An 18,084-nucleotide genomic window follows, 5' to 3' on the forward strand; every position below is an offset into this window, starting at 1 on the left:
AGTGAATATGATTAATACTGTTCTGCCTCAAGGAAAGACAGTTCTACCCTGTAATTGGTAGAGCATGTACTCATAGAACCATAGTTACATCCATGTCACTCCTCTGTGTTCGACATATTTATTTGTCTTCATTACTCGCCTCCAAGATGCTCAAACATTATGCACAGGCTACATTCACAATTGGGGATAAATTGAGTAAATACTCAGGGGAACGAGCTCGGTCTCTGTAAAGCTCATGATTTCAGACAGATCCTGTTGTATGTATTTTTGGCTTTTGCAGTGGATGTGCAGAAGCAAGACACTTAACTTCATCAGGTTTTTCATCTGCATGCCTGCGAGGGCTGTTTCCTAATGACTCTGTTGTGCTTCCACAATCATCTAAATCATGCTCTCTCCCTGCTCCTACCCTCACTCACTTTATGTATGTGCATGCATGTGGTTTTTTGCCCACAAAGCACAAACATGCATGTACATACATTCAGGCGCACTAAATTTTTGCATGTGCATTTTCCATTCTTCGGCTCAGTAAATATTTATATGCAGCACCAACCAACAGAGCACAAGCCTGAGCCTTTTTGTGTGTCAAGACTCGGTGTAAAGACCTAATTAACAAGTGCGGAAGCCAAAACAACTCCCTGATTACACGATTAGAGCGATTCTGAACTTATTAACAAAGTTTGAGGCTGATTTGAGTTGTTTTTAAATCGACCGGTCGTACCTGCTGACACGTTGTCTCTCCAGTATTGACTCCTCTGCCGGGCCGACTCTGGTCCGGACTCACGTGTCAATGAATAAGTCATGTATTTATACGTGGAGATAATTAGCGGAGGAAGTGAATCACAATTAGCTCAGTGTTGGAGTTCGCCTGAATAACTGCACTAAGTAGTTTTCATTATTCACTCATTACTTTGTTTAATAAGTTTTCCCTTTACTTCTGTTGTATTTCACTGTCAGGTCACGTTTCATTTCTCTTTATAAATAATCTTGTTATCTAACTTCTCTACTAATGTATATGCACTTCACATAATGAATCATGTTTTAGTGTTTTTCAATGTACATTACATTTTTTTGTAACTATTTAGTTAATATCTGAGTTTAGAAGGAGTAAAATGCCCACCTCAGTTTTTTCACTGATTGCTAACTAGACTGAGACATTTTATTAAGCCAAATTTAAATCACAAGATTGGCTGCAGGTATATTTTTTGCAAGATGGGTATCAAATGTCATTTAATACAGATTTCCTCTGATTCCTGCGAGGATCCAATTTTATCCTCCTGTTCTGCACAAATTCCATCTATCAGACATGCAAATATAGGCTACTGTAGGTTATTCAATTTACACTTTTTTTAGCAGATACAGATGACCTTCAGATCTAATCATCAAACTCCGTTCTGTGTGCGCTCTCTCTCTATCAGGTCTCTGAAAAACAGTTCATTAATCCACTTTTCACACAAACCAAGGTCACCTTTCCAACCCTCTCGTATGAAATGTCCCTCACGTATCGGAGTGGACGAGCTGACAAAAAGACACTTTGGACGAGAGACACAAAAACATGGCGATCAAAGGGATCCTGCAAGTCGCTGATAAATCGCTCATCCCGCAGATTCTCCCGCAGCCCGTCCCACTCCATCCCACCTATCAGTCCGTGCAGGAGGTTTGAGGAGGTGCATGATTATACCCTTTGACCTCCGGGTGCGGAGGGCGTCTGCCATTAGACTCTATTACGACCAAGGTCATGCAGGGACATGTCAGTTAGTGTGAAATGATGTGACCTGCCTCTGATCTAAGTGGCATCCTGATGGATATGTCAGCAGCACCGGCACACATCGTAGACACGATTAGAGAGATAAAATGCAGGAAACGGAGAATAAATGAGGGATAGGAGGAGGAGGAGAATCGGTCTTAGGTAGAAAGGGGGTAATGAGGAAGATTTGGAATGGTGGGAGATGGATAAAGGATAAGAACTAGCGAGCTATCAGAGACTATGTCCTGATCGATTTACATGTCTCTGGCATTGATCAGACTCCCCCGCGTATAGGGAAATTACCTCCTCTTCACAAAAGACAGTGATACAGTGATTATCAGAGACACATGCTGCGCTGACCGTCTCCATGTGTTTTCGCACGCACGCAGGCACATGCATTTGTGTGTTTTGTAAGTAACACAACCACATAATGTGCATTCGCTCCTCTCACAAAAAACTGTTAAATCCATGGCCTCAAGTCTGCCCCCGTCAATTTCTAAACCAATTCGGGATAAGCAGGTTTTTCAAAGCCCACATGTTATCTTGACTGATGTCCTCCTAGAGTGTAACAAGCAGGCTGCATGTGTGTGTTTGCCCTTGAAACTAATGTCCTACCCTTATGGCTGCAAAGACTGACATGTACAGCCAAGAAAGGGCCTTATCATTAACATGCATGTACAAACACACACACACACAGATGCATACACACATGCATGGGGGTACACACCAGCTTGGCTTCCCCTCTGCTCCTGGCAGGAAAGCGATTCTGCCCTACTGGCTCTCTGACCGACATATGGATGAATGGAGGCGGTTCATGGCTTGCCGTGATCAGTGCCGCGTGTGTGTACAGTGTGTGTGCATCATGCGTTAATGTGTCCACATGTCACAAGTATGAATGGATGACGAGCTGACTGGTTTTGTCCGTGAGCCAGTGGCCAAGCTGTGCCGTCTCCTCCCCGTCTGCTCACTGACAGTTGGACCCGCATTCTCTGCAGCCATTACCCCATCCGTACTCGTCTTCTCCCTCGCACATATGTTATCTTATCTATTTATCTAGCACGTCTTGCTCCATGCATTTCAATGAGAAGCTTTTCTGAAATAGTTTTATTCTTTTGCAGAAGTTAGAATTAATTAAATGAGATACAATTGAAAGTAACATTCGGAGAAGATGAAGTTTCTGTCGCAGAAAAAGCTAAATTAATCATCTTCTGTTGCACTGTTGCACTAAATGAGAAAAGAGTGAACCTCAATGAAAGTTCAGCCAGTCAGATATTGATTATTGAAGAAAAAGATTAGAGCGTCTGGTTGAATTCATTTGTGAAATATTTTGACTGCGTACCTCCGCCAAGGCCCAACGGTCCCTTTATGAAACCACATTTAAATTCACTAGATCCAGATTTTTATTTTGATCTGCACCAAATTGCACACATTTATAAATATCAGTAACCTGAATAGGTATGATTCCAACATTTTCATTGATTTCTCAGAGAATAATTCTTGGATCTTGATAGAAAAAACAACCCAATCCCACAATGTTTAAGAAAGTGATTTAAAAAAAACTCCTCGATCTGCAAATTTATTCGTATCCAGTCCAAAATTGAATGGGTTCTTTTTTTCGTGAAAATCTGTCTGTAGTTTTTGTGTAATCCTGCTAACTATCAAACCCTGATGAAAACATAACATCCTTGGCAGATTTAAAAAGAAATGACCTGGAGGATATCTCTCTATGATCTGATAAATAAACAAGTTATTAAGCCAGTGTTTTTACACAAAATATTCATTATATAACCCAACAAATTGAATTCTTATATTTCTGGAAATAACTCAATAAAATTGTGTGAATCATTGTAAAATTTTGCAAGCAAACCCACTGAGGTTAGTTTCTTATTGTGTTGTCGCCCCACACACAGAGGCTGGAGTCCTCCTGCAGTGGCTGCAAGTTTGGGTCCAAGTCTGGCCCTTTGCTGCATCTTCCCCCATTCCGACACTGTCTTATCATTAAAGGCAAAATATCCCAAAATATTTATAAATGAGAAATGTTTAGTGTTTCCTTGATTGTCACATGTTTCTGCTCATCTCATTACTTCCCCGTTGACATACATCTTATAATTTCCCCCCGTGTTGTTTTAATTAAGAACAAAAGAGGTTGCGAGACTCAGGGGGCCGAGCTGGCACCGCCACATTGTGCTCTCTCTCTCTGTCGCCCGTTTCTCTTTTACTCTTCTCCATTGCAGGGAATTACATAGCTTATGCTTCATCCCTCTTGCATCCCTCCCTCTTCAGTCACCCTTCATCGGCCCGTGCATGCACTGTAGCTCCCATGTTAGCATAGTCACCCGCGTTTCGTTTTTTTTTTTCTTTTTCGCTGACACACATGACTGCCCTGTTGACTTTGATCCTCAGATCTCGGTATCAAGAGACCATTCACTCACTCGCCTCAGGGAGGTGACAGCAATGTCTGTGATTTCCTTCTGTGTGCAAGAGAGAGAAAGCGCAAGATGCAATAAGTGGAGAGTGAGAGATGACAGACCCCGTGATCCAATATTTTCCCCTCTGAGATTTTAGGCTGGTTTCTCTGTTCAGTCGCTGTGTGACATGTGTGACATGAATCTAACCTCGTTGTGTCTTTGTTGTTGCCTCGGCTGTCTCTGATCCCCTGTTCTCTATCACTGGATTTTGCAGCCACGCTGATGAAACTATTGATGTTGCCACTCTTTTGTTTGCTCGTCCATTCAGCCATTCAGATCCAGAGGTGTAATTTAAAGAATCAATAGCAGGCTGATGGAACTATGCTAAAGCCGTTCTCATCCTCTGAATCTGGGACAACACATATGTGAGCACCGTCGAGCGCTTTCCCCTCATTTATCCACAAGGCAGGCCTCCTCTCTTGCATCGCTTTCTATTACAACGCACCATCTGCACCTGCAAATTACAACATAATTACAAGTAATAAATCACATGGCATGTTTTTCAAACACAGCAACATGAAAATTAAAGTCCAGGGTGAACAAAATTGTGCTTGTGTTTTTAATTTTAGTAAAGGGAACCACTTCAGTTCCCTGGTGATTTAAAAAATATATATATTTTGCTTACAACCATCTTAGTCAAAACTTTAACAGGAATCCCGGAGTTCCGACGTATTGATGTATCCAGCGTGGCAGGATTTGACACTGAAAGGAAACCCTGTGGGTCGAAGCTTTGCCAATCAGCCCGTCTAGTAACCGGCATCTGACATCTTCTGCTAATGATGTCCACTCCACAGTGATAACCACCATACATTACAAGACAAATTATCTCCCAGTCAAATAGCCAATTTGGATTAGTGTCATCCTCGAGCTCGTGTTCGACCTCTGGTTTTCTGATTAGGTGTCTTTTTTCCCCCCTATTCCTGTCGCAGGCTTCCCCTGTTTAGTTATCGAGAAATCGAGCAAATTGGCTGTAAATTGAACAACAGAACACGAGACGAACACCAGTAACAAGAAGGACAAAAGGGTGGACGTGTGTGTGCTCATCTGACCACCCGTCCATCTGTCCATGCGAGTGTGTGAGTGTCTCCGTGAACGGTGCCCAGGCGCCTGCTAATGTAGGCCTAATGAAGTGCCACGGAGAGATGGCGACCGGACAGAACTGTCCACACTCACAGATGTGAAACTTAATGAGAGAGTGAGGAGCGATGTCCAGGAGCCAGGCCAAGAGAGACCATGGCCACCTGGTATTTATACGAGCATGAAGGTGTTAGCGGTGTGAGTGTGTTTGAGGCTTTGATAAGAGGTGAAACAGGTAGTCAGTGTTGCCATTGATGAGGTGTACCAATATTTTTCCAGACCATTTCTTTGGGACTTATGATTGTCAGGTAATTAATGCAACTGTGGATCAGTATATAATGCTAGAAAGAGCAAGGGTTGCCGCACAGATTTACATCAGCGTGTTAATCAACAGCTAATCTTGCAATAAGCAGGCGGTTGTACGGTTAAGTCTTCACTTAAAGCCTCATTTCTCTTATTTCAATTAAGCAAAAGGAGGCGCTTGAAGGGAGCTTAGGAAGCCAGCTGCTGCCTCTGTAGCGTTTCCGACAGCTCATCTCCTCCTGAGTCTTTGGGAGCATTAGTCTCTCTGCGGGGAGCCGGGCTGCCGGCTAGCTAGCTACAACCACCAAGGGCTCATTCTTAACAACACACCTTAGCCTCAGGTGAGAAAGTGGCCCGGTGTAGCGCAGCTGATAGCGCTCATTAGTCTCCAGATTAGCCCTGATTAGCCTAGCCCTTACTCCCACTGATACGCCATGCTAATGCTAATTATGCATCTACCACTTTACCCTTTTCAGACAAGCTGTGGGGCCGAGGTCCATTAGCTTTTTTATTCTCCCATGAGTTTTTCTTGGCTGCTGCTTCAACACGAGTTGCACTGCATAGAGTTTTTCTCTAGGAAGTGACTTTCAAGAGGTTTTAATGATGCACTTTGTGTTTGTTAAAGTGTAGACGTGTTGCTGTTTAGACAGAATATAATGATAAAGTTTACCGGACAACAATACTGTGCAGACAGAGATCACCAATGCAAGCTGCTGTGAAATGAAAAACAATGTGTTGAGCAGAATTACGGACGGCTGCTCGGGTGGTTAGTTCAAAACCTGAGCCAGGTCTCAATTTGGAAGCTGCGTCCTTCGTCGGCTGCATTCGTCGACCGATTGCGTCACAGCAGCGAGACTGTCCCAATTCGAAGGCTCCTCCAAATGCATCCTTTCACCCTCAAGCAACGGAGGCTCCCATGATTCATTGCGCTTCAGTGACAAACTATTTTTCAAAGAGGTAAAAAGCAAGGTGAAAATGTCAGGAGGGTTTATTTTTAAATATAAGTACTAAACCGAACAGTTAATGGCACACATGTTTTCAACATTTTTAATCAAACGAAGAAAGTTTTCGTCCATAGCTTTGTTGCTCAGTGACGGCTGTTACGGCAGGACAAGCTGGTGATGCAATAGGAAAACCAGACCCATCCGACGTTAGCTGCGTAGCCTGGGACTGGCTCCAGCTCCTCCTGTGACTGTCAAAGAATAGACAGTATAGAAAATGGGTGAATGGATAATTAAGGAGGAGAAACCTGATTTCACACTCAGTGAAGCAAATAGTTCTGAGGGAGTTTAAGAAAAGTCATAGTTTGCTCTGCCTTCATTCCACATGAGTGTCCATAGTTGTGATGAGTGTGACATTAAAGCAATGCGAAGGCTGTCACAGACAAGTGACACAGCGAAATTGACTTTGATGGGATTGAGATGAGGCAGAGGAGCCTTTAACTCACACTGTCCTCTCATCTCCATCATTGTCAGTGGATGTGAGACAGACAGAGGGTGGGGGAGAAGGTCGGACGGTAAATCTGGAGGAGACGGACGAGCAGATAACTGCAAGTAGCACATGAGCCGAGCACAGGGGGAGCTGGAGATAAGTTGTGGCTTCTATTGGAGTTAGGTGCCATGCTGATTTCCAGTGGCAGCTGTGCATGCTGACTACATGTTCCTGAGATGCTGACACAAATCCAAACTGATCAGCTCGATTTTGGTGAAATTCAGCTCTCACCTGTCTCGCAGTACGCTGTGCTTGTCTCTCAGCAGCTCTGTAAGCAGAATAAAAGACCTTGTGTGTCTGGACAGGGTGTTGTCTCTATATGTACACACAACTGCAGAAAAACGGACAAGGTATAGGAAAAAAAACCTCCTTTTGGAGACATTGATGGACCCGAGTGGACATTTTGACCCTGATTCCCCCACAGCCTGTAATCTAACTGGACAGTAATGTTCAAATGTGGTATGTCTGACTCTGACAGATTATTCTGCTTTTTGTTTGTTATCTAACCGAGCTGATTAACGCTCACCCCGAGCAAACCTCGGGATTATGAAATGCTATTGCTTAGTAATAGCAGGGTTTGTTTTTTTGTGAGTGAGGAGAGCACAGTTTTTGAAAGGTGAGAAAAAACACAACCTGTTTTCCTTCAGTTTGTGAAGCAAACTACATTTTCCACTCGAGATAGCAGTGCTTGCCAGCTGTCAAGGCTTATCTCCGTCCCCTCTGCCAGTAGAAAGTGCCAGTCAGCTCCTTTGCATTGGTTAACTTCCTCCTTTTGAGCTCGCGCTGGGTGAGGAAAGGGTTATTACAGATTGCTGCATCTCCGATTTGTTTCTTGAACTGTGATTTTCCCAAGTAACCTCAGAAAAAACGTTTGGCAAAAACTCATCACTGGCTGTTTCTGGGTTTATCACACTGGTGTTTCACTTCTTGCAACATCGAGAGGAAGGTTGTAGTTTAAATTCTCATTTATTTCGCCTTTACGAAACGTGTGAAAAGGAGATACGTCCGTTTCACTGCCCACAGTGAAGTAACATATCATTTCCACCATTGTTGAAATTTCTTCCCCGTGTTTTATTTTCGTCTCAGTTGAACTATTGGTTACACTGCCCCCCCATGATTTCTGGTTCTACTGCGATTTTTCCGTATATCTGTAAGCTGAATGCAGGAAACGGACAAAAGGCTCCATCTGTTTCCTCACACGTGTCGAACCTTGAGCATAAATGCTTTTCAGAACCTAACTGTGTTCATGTCATGCTAATCAAATCTCTGTTTTTTGTCTTTCTTTTCTGTCCCTTTACAGGTCGAGCGAGAAATAGCTATTCTGAAGCTCATAGAACACCCACACGTTTTAAAGCTACACGACGTCTACGAAAATAAAAAGTACTTGTAAGTATCACCAGTGGATTGTGAAAATACTGCACACACTGATGTTTGTATTTAAACAAGTGCTCCTCTGGATGTCAGAAAATCCCACAGATCATTCTGTTGGACCAAGAAGCAGTTTTGATTGGTGGATAATGATTGCAGGGCTACAGTGATAGCCTTAGAGGGGCGGATGCTTCATTAGTACGGGCATGAAGCATTTAATTTGGTCATGCACGCTAGGGGACTGCTAATAGGGAGAGGAACTCTCCGCAATGTAAACACCATGCCACGCTTATCAGAGGCAACACCATTGCATTCAGAAACATTAGCCCTGGAGAGTGGCAGCCACATTAGTCTGCTGCAGCTGCTGCACACACAAACACACAAACACAAACACAAACAAACACACACACACACGCTCACATAAATCTATTAGCCAACTTTCACAGTGGTGACTGACAACCCCATCAGTAGTTTATTGTAGCCCTCTTGAGCTGCAGAACACAGTATGTCAACTAAATTCAATTAGTTGTCATGTTGAGTTTACAGCCCGAATGCGATTGAGCATGCAGCGCCGCACATCTCATACTTTAAGATGATAGGAAAAGCAGAATATTCTGATTCACTGTATGATTGGATTATCAAAATCACATTTTGTGCCCATTGCTTCCTCACTTTTGACAGCTGGTCACCAGCAGCGTCACAGAAGACACATTGCTCTGCGTTAACATGCGACTCGGGGTTCACACTGCACTTCGCGTCACTGATGTAATCTTTCCCTTAATATTGTTTAGATTCCTACTCGCATCTCTTTTAGTTGAAAGCCGATAATTGATAGGCAAGCAGCACGTTTGGAGCCGGCTGTCCCGGAGCTTTTAAGATTTATTATGCTGTCGGCAAAGATCCCACCACAAGCTGTTTAAACTGAAGTGGTTGTGTGTGTGCACAAGAGGTGAGGGAGGGAAGTGGAAAGAGTTTGATACATAGCCCGGCAATATTTTATTTATGGATATTTCATTGCTTGAAATTAATGAATGGTCGTATCATGTTGATATAGCCTGTGCTGAGAGTGATGAATGATCGCTGGCAAAAAAAAAAAACACACACCTCAACAGTCTTATAGTGCATAATGCATGTGAACACAATGCACATGTGCTGTTTGATTTCAAATTTGCGCTGCAGTAGCAAAATAATAAATAGTAAATCATGCAACATGAGTTATTTTAAAGACCTGTTCTGATAGGAAAGCTGCCATTAAGACACATTAAGGCCAACTGCAGCATCCATTGCATCTATTGCATTATTGTATGTATGGACATTTGCCATTATGGAGCTAATAGAAAATAATACAGGTCAAAATTTACATACTCTGATCCACATTTTGGTCCAGTTCTTAAATGTGACTTTTTATTGCAAACAGACACCAAGCTTAGATACAGCTTTTAGAAAGATCCCCTTCAGAGCATCATGCAATAATATCCTGTAATAACTGTTGTAACGTGCTGATTATTACTCTCCATGACAAGTATATTGCTAGTAATCGTTCAAGTAATCTCCATAGGTACATTATCAGTTAATTTAAAATGTTAACATTACATTAAATCACAGAAGAAACTTAAAACTAAGTTGAATTGTTTTCTAAATGTTCATATTGTGGTCATGTTATATAAAATTGTTTAATTTCTAAATGCATTCAGGTTGGGTGATGGTTTTATAAAAGCATTAAGTGGAATTCATTTCCTTTTGTGTTGTTTTTACAACTGACAAAGCCACTGAGGTGCTTTGGTTTTAAGGGTTTAGAGTTGTTTAGTGAACACATGCTCTTTGGTCATGTACAGTTTGCAACACTATAGTATAATCAATAAAATCAAAGAGGTGGGTGCACACACACGAATACCCACAGCAGGGAGAGGGAGCGAGAGAGAGGAAAGAGTATTTCACCGCCTGTCTGAGATTCAATTTGTCCTAGTGAAGATAGAGGGAGTTTTCAGCGTACGATATACGAGCAAGCCGGGCGCGGAGCAGGGGCCGGGCACCGCTGGCTGTCAGCCCACAGACGCAGCTTCAGGCCTGGGTCAGCAGGGATTCATCTCCTTCCTGTCCCTTTGGAGCCCCAGAGCATCATGGCTGTTCAGTCAGGTTGACAAACTGCGCCCGCTACGAGCCCAGACACAACCTGATGAGTGGCCGTATGAAATGTGATGGCAAGGAGGATGTGTTTGTGTGTATTCATGTTTTTAAAGGTTAAAATAGAAAAAAACACAGAACTACTGTATACACCAATCATCCACAACATTAAATTCAGTTACCGGAGACATATTATGCTTTTTCAGTTTTTCCCTTTTCCCTTTCGTGTGTGCTAGTGTGTTAAAGCTCCTTTCCACAATGGAAAACAAAGCTCCTGAAGCTCCTCAGACTTCTCGTCAGTAATCCGACCGATTCTCCTGCACCTTTGTGACGTCACATGACATCACTATGTCCCCACATTTGTTTAATGCATGCATAGCATAGCCTGGCCTACCCTCTCTGCTCGCACTTTAAATGCTAAATGCACTTTACAGTACAGTTTTTTGCCGTACAACCAGTCACACACACACACGGTGCATCTATGGACAGCACTTTTTTCTATGAGGGGCAATTTGGGGTTCAGTATCTTGCCCAAGGACACTTCGGCATGCAGACGGGGAATCGAACCGCCGACCTTCTGGTTAGAGGATGACCGCTCTGCCCCCCTCTGTAGCTGTAACTCGCAAGCAGAGAACGAAAGGGGACTTTAATCTGCAGCAATGGACAGTATGAGGACATTAATGTGTTTTCTGAACATTAGAGAACTTAAAACATTTAAAGTAATAACACAAAATAACATTATAAACCTGAATATGAGCAGAATATGTCTCCTTGAATGTTGTGGCTGATCGGTATATAAGGAACTGGATTTTTCAATATCTTTCCTTCTGCCTCTCTTTATTCTTTCCCCTTCACTTCACACTTGTCTGAGAGCAGTGTGCGCCATCTTTTTTTGTAGTGTAATACAACTTTATCATCGCTCTGATGCCTCCCATAGGAGGTCAGGGTGTTCAATATCACAGCCCTCCACACACAGAGTGTATTGTAATACACTGTCGGCAGGCTTCACTCTCTGACTGTGGGGACAGCTTACAGATGACAAAATAAAAAAATAGTCAACATGATACGACTTTGGAGAGATCAGATCATTGATCCCGGGTGCTTTGACTGCGTGTAATGGCTACGAGGGAACAATTTTTCCCTCGTTGCTCCAGCTCTTACAGACGTCTGAGGTCGGAGCCTCTTTTTCTTCTTTTCTGCAGGAGGCTTCAGACGGCTCTGTGGAGAGCACGAGTTGTTTGTTCTTGTCTCCACGAGAAGAATCTTTCTTTTTCTATGCGTGCATGAGAGTTTATTGTCTACTGCAATTCCACTTGTTTCATCTTTCATTTCCCCCATCTCCCCCCCTCTGTCTCTCAGGTACCTTGTGCTAGAACATGTGTCTGGCGGGGAGCTGTTTGACTACTTGGTGAAGAAAGGCAGGTTAACGCCGAAAGAGGCCAGGAAATTCTTCAGACAGATCATGTCTGCGCTGGATTTCTGCCACAGTCATTCCATATGGTAAGTCATGTGACACACGTGTTGAAATGTTTGCCCCAGCTGCCACGACTCTGGAAGTCAAGGGTTGGGGTGGGCTGATGAAAGTGCGCTGATCCCTGGGAAATCCCAAGTATCTTTGACTGATGAGATTTGTCACTTAAAATAAATAGAAATTTGACAAAGATACATTCATGAAAGGTATCACCATACATTAATAAAAGTGCTTATAAGTATATAAAGTATATAAAACGACCAAATATTAATCTATCTACATGCAGTAATACACTGTACACAGTATAAGAAGTGTACTGTCTCCATTTGTACATTTATCAATATACAGTACACAGACGTTCAGGTAATAATAGTAATAATACACTTCATTTATATAGCACATTTCTTAACAATGTTACAAAGTACTTCACAAGAAGAACAAATGTCACCCGACACATTGATAAAATGGGAATTAAACATGTGAACAGAACCCTAACGTACCCTAACACTGGTTCATTGTACAGTTATAGAGAAGAGTAAACACTGTAGTTTATATAGTTATATAGTATATGGGTAGTTAGAGGTACAAGCATAAAAGCCACATTCATTATGTGCGATCCATAAAAACAACATTACATACAGTTCAAAGGGGCCAATAAACAACCGTACCCAGGAGGTGTAACAAACTCAATTTGGTCGTCATACAACATTGAACAAATAATGAGTTTCCAAATAATGAATTCTGAAATGATAGAGGTTCTTCCTGAAGTGAATCAACAATCTAAATTTCAATCAGTTTATTCATAGCCTCAGAATGCTGTTTGGGTTTCAAACCAATGAGTCAAAATAGGAATTATAAAACTTAGGATTTGCTTGTTACAAAACTGTTTGGTGTTATACCCTTTCTTCTTAAGGTTTGATGTATCAGATATGTTGCTCAGGTATCTCTGAGCAGAAGTTAGTACAGTTGTGTTCTACTCTGTGTTGAATCCCTGTATTTGTTGAGCTCATCATTCATGTTTCTAATGTGACACATTTTGTTTGTCTTCAGGAATCATTTACCCATTTACCAGCTCATAGACGAGAGGCAATCATATATAGAAGTCAAACATGTCAGTGGGGAGTGATTTTTAGCACTCATCTGTGTGTTGCTTGGCTATATGTATGTTTGTGTGTGTGTGTGTGTGTGTGTGTGTGTGTGTGTGTGAATGTTTAGTGTATTTACTGTGCATCCATTTGTGTATAGCAGAGAGTGAGATTTCTCTCCTCTTCTTCAGAGCGTCCCTTTGCCGTACAGCAGAATGAGTTCTTCATCACAAAATTATTCTCCAGCAACTTTGCAGAAAAGTGAAGGAAAAAAGACCTGTCATCTTTGACCCTCAGTCTATAAGTGGTATAGGTAATGGAAGGATGCATTAAGCTAATCAGTAATACATGACAAGAAGAAATAACAATACTATGTACAAAGAGATGCAGCACCCACAATAATATGTAGAGTACATAGGAATCATATGAAAACCACTTAACATGCTGCAGCAAATGAGACACTCTCAGTACTATTCAAAAGGAAAGAGAGATTTTCCTATATCTTCACGAGGCAAAATTACTGTTCACACTCTACTCGTGTTATTAAATGTAAGACACATAGTTGTCTTGTATTTCTAGGTTTCTTTTTTCCTCTGATGGTTACACACTACTGGCTACATTTGATGCAGTCTTTTACTCCGGATGTGATTTCTAACTCTATTTTCATCTTCAGTCGCTTGCTGTTATGTTTGCTGTACCCTCCTGTAACCTGCCTTCACCTGAAACGTGATATGCCAATCCCCATTGTAACAATAACCTAAGTCGTTCAGAGTGTAGATATGTTTATTACATTATTATTCTAATGACATTTTTTTTCATTAGAGGTTTTCAGGCATTTACAATTTTCCTATCAGATGAAACTCCAGAGTGCAGCAACAGTAGAGACTGCCGAGAGTGAAGAGCGGATCAAGGGTGCAGCACAGTATTAGTTTGTTTGCTTGCTGCTCACTCTGCTATAACATTCACAGGCAGGGGCATCAAATTACAGACATTAACATATCATCATAAAACTCATCATAAAAGCCATGGTCAGGCCATGGTCGTTGTCTTCTCATCGACACAATGACTTCTAGCCAGCCAGTCGACTCATGATGGGAATTTATGTGCTCCCATCATAACTTCTTTGCCAAGGCTAATGTGGCAGAAAACGCTGGAGAGGGAGAGAGGATTTTTATTTTTACTCTCCAGTGCACAGTCGAGTATACTTGAAAGTTTTCGGAAACCTTTTTCCCGCTGTCGACGGAGGGGAAAGCAATCCCGTGAAAAAGCAGTCATGGTGTAATACTCCTCACGCTAAATGCCTGGCAGATAGATTTGCATAATTCTGCACGGGCAATTAAAAGGAACAAATTAAACTGATTCGTCATGGGAAGATTAGGTACGGTTGAGTTTCTGCGATTTGATCAGTTTTGTATTGTTGTACAGTATAGTTTCTGCTTTTAATAATACAGCCGTGTGGGAGCGCTTATGCACAGTATGAGCTACCAACTCCTCGTGTCCAAATTACTTTGCATTTCACAGATTATCGGAGGATGATGATTTGCTTGCGCTCAGTTGATTGTTTGAACCGTTAAGTGGGTAGTTGATGAACTCAGGGAGAATTAAAAGCACTGTAGATCATTCTTGTATCACTGGAAATAGAAAGAAACGCCCCTCTATGGGAATGGAAGTTAGGAGTCTTTTATCAATCTGAGTAAATAAGTGAGAACAGATTAGGCCAATTAGGAGAAAGCATCTGGGACTGACATTAAGTGTATGCACACGCACTACATCGACTATCACAGCTCTTTTTGTCGTCAGATTCACAAGCAGATTTATCAAACCCCCTCGTGTTTTATTTTGTTGCCATCTCTCGGTCTTCGCGGATAAAATCCTCTCAGTAACACGCTTAGAAAATGATGCCCTGTAAATTTATGGTGAGGAGGATTATTTAGGAGTGTTGCCGCATCCTCTCGCCCTCCTCCCGACGTTAATTAGGGGCAAACAGACAGCCGCGGCGCTGCTCACGTCCCCTTCATTCTCCATTAATGAGATCTCAGCATCCCCTCAATAAAAAGTGTTTCTGCAATCATTTCTTCCATTTCTTCTTGTCTGCGCGGGGGGACCTGCACAGGCCATTAGAGGTGCCCCCTTTTCTCTGTGACTCATCGTTCAGAGGAACACGTGCTCCTCAGCTCTGCTTTTCTGCACAACGCCCGCTTTCGGGTTTTACCACAAGCTTCCCTCCTCAGCCCCCCGTCCCCAAATATCTTGTTCTGAGCCGTGTGGATGAATGAAAGAATGTAGAGGAAAAGGGCTGTTTATCACTCACGAGTTCTTGCTGCCTGATTTGCAACACCTTCAAATTTCGGAAGAGTTTTTATGGACGTGGAGGGAGAGAAAGGGATGATGTGACGCACACAAGGAAGATGAGAGAAAAGTAGGTGGGGTATCGAGCAGGGAACGGAATAATCAGTTTATTTTAACCAAGATGCTGACAACAGCTTAGTGAACACTCTCCAGAGAAGTCAATGTAGTCTGCGACAGACACACTGATTAAGCGAGAAGAGTAAAGTGTGTTTTCCTTGAACTCTTATTCCTTTTACCCAGGCACGCTTGTGCATCAACTGGTGATAAGAGTTTAAGATTACACAAAAGCAAGAAAAGATAAACAGGATATCATTTGATTTGATGTCATCTTTTTTAACCTGTGTTTCTGACAGGATTCAATTTGAGGGGGACACAAACTTAAATAGATAATCTTGTTTATAAGATGCTTCACCGCAAATCTTTTAATTGTGAAGTACTCTGCGAGCACAACTTGAATGAAATATGATTTTACCCACTTTAAATAGTGGGAAAATAAGAATATTAATATGTGGAAGTCAGTTTTGATATTGTGATGGGAGGCCTCATAAATCATTTTTGCTGCATTTTTACTCCAGTTACACTAATATAGAAAGCACCTACAGGGCTTTATTTCCCGTGATAAACCAAGTGTACCATGTTATCCTCATGCGAGCAATGAAGATGCGTCCTATTGATTTTTTTTCAGTGTTTCCAAATCCACGGTGAGATTATATCCATGATTCAACCTGAGGTGATCGAGAAGGGTTGACACCGAACACACCCCCTGTGTCATTTTGTCCACCCACTCCGCATCACACCACTTTGTCTACGTGGAGATCTGCCTGTCTTAAACTACACCGTATACCTTTCTCATGTGCATGAGCAATCCCACAGCCATACACACACACACACACACACACACACACACACACACACACACACACACTCACACCCGCCCTGAGAACACACACAGAAGCATAATTATCTATGAGGGATATCACCTCCACTCCAACGCGCTCTGTCCGCTTTCTCACCCCTTGTATGTTTGTTTAGTAATGACTTAGGTCTTTCTCCTCGTAACCATCTATACGTGTGTGTGTGTTTAAGACAATGTGACTGTGTGGGTGTGAGATAAAGATTGTCAGGTAAAGTAACTCCATCCATTCCACTAAGTTCAGGCATACATTGCTTGTGTACTTTGGAGGAGAACGCTGCCACTAGACCTTCATCGTACGTGCTCCCACACACATTCACACAGTCACACATCGTCCCATCGCTGACACTGATGTGCGCAAAACTGCACGTGCACAAACAAACACCTGGTCCAGACGTCACATTAAACCCACACAGTGGCATAATAATGGGCATCATCCATATCCACCTTTCTCTCTGTCTCCCACACTCACTCTGTCATCACCTGCTTTAGTCTCTTCCTGGGGCTCAGAGAGTCACATGCATCCGTCTGTGCCATCGCTGCTTTATAGCTCCACAGAGGGAAATAAAGAAAGCCACAGGTCCTTTTAATTAAACAGAATTTATCTCTCTTGTAAGATGTCATCAATATGCTTGAATGTTCAATCATGGCATATATACAGTAATGTTTTTATTGACATTGACATTTTATTTGCAATATGTTTTGGGGTTTTGCTCCCGTCCATCTCATTTTTGTGAGCATGATATTTCAAGAAAGCCTTGAGGGAATTTATTTAAATTTGCTACAAATGTTCAGTTGGAACTGAAAATGAACTGATTTGATTTTAATGGTCAAAGCTCAGGGTGGCATCACAAAATGTGTTTTTTGGCTTTTTGAACAAGATGTCTCAAGTCTGCCTCAAGGGAATTTCTTCAAATTTGGAGGTCAAAGGTCACAATGACCTCATGAGTATAGAATCATTGTATTTAGACTTAATATATATATATATTTTGTTTTTACGTATTCTTCGAGTTTCTTCAAATAAAATGTCCTATATAGATAAGATTGCCATTGCTAATATATAAACCAACATCTTACTCTGATTATGCTCATTTACGATTTGTGAATTAACGGAGTAAAGAAGCCAGATATTTGAAATACTATGTAAGAATCACAGAAACGTTCTTGTGCTTGGCAAAGGTGGGAAAGTTGGTGTTTTCATTTAAAATATGAGACGAAGGTCGGTTGAAACAGACGGCAATGAATCCCTCACTGGGCATGAAGCATGGGCCTAATTTGTCACCTTAGCTCTTATGAGGAGATGATTAACAGCGGCAGATATGTGTGAAATGACATAACTTTCCTTAAATGAATACATGAAACAAACAAAGGGCATATTTCCTTCACATTCTCTACTTGACTTTCCACCGTTTGAGGCCTGGCTAGCTCTCCGGTAACCACGTCATTTTATTTCCTCTACTGCCACAGTTGTAATGGCAACAGATGGAGAATTGGCATCACTGGCTGTTTATCTTTGTGCATCCAACTCCCAATGTTAGCATAATGTTATTAGATGCGATTCCAGTGATAATTTGCATCGCATTTGAATGAGAATCTACTGTTTCTGTTTAACTTCCGCGCCCGATTCTAATCATGTAGTCCATGTTGGCTTATTTGTCACCTACCATGTATGCCTGTCCCTCTTATCACCA

The 18,084-nt window shown here is 42.0% G+C and overlaps 1 protein-coding gene across 1 annotated transcript in view; it reads left to right on the forward strand.

Annotated features, from left to right (window-relative positions):
• Window positions 1-18,084, forward strand: part of brsk2a (BR serine/threonine kinase 2a) — a 169,156-nt gene that overhangs the window by 108,636 nt on the left and 42,436 nt on the right. Inside the window, exons 3-4 of the mRNA XM_035157922.2 lie at window positions 8,384-8,469; window positions 11,935-12,075. Of these exons, the coding sequence (XP_035013813.2) occupies window positions 8,384-8,469; window positions 11,935-12,075 (227 nt within the window). The remainder of the gene's footprint in view (window positions 1-8,383; window positions 8,470-11,934; window positions 12,076-18,084) is intronic.

The sequence above is a fragment of the Hippoglossus stenolepis genome, chromosome 5 (assembly GCF_022539355.2).
Source record: "Hippoglossus stenolepis isolate QCI-W04-F060 chromosome 5, HSTE1.2, whole genome shotgun sequence".
Taxonomy (NCBI): Eukaryota; Metazoa; Chordata; class Actinopteri; order Pleuronectiformes; family Pleuronectidae; genus Hippoglossus; species Hippoglossus stenolepis.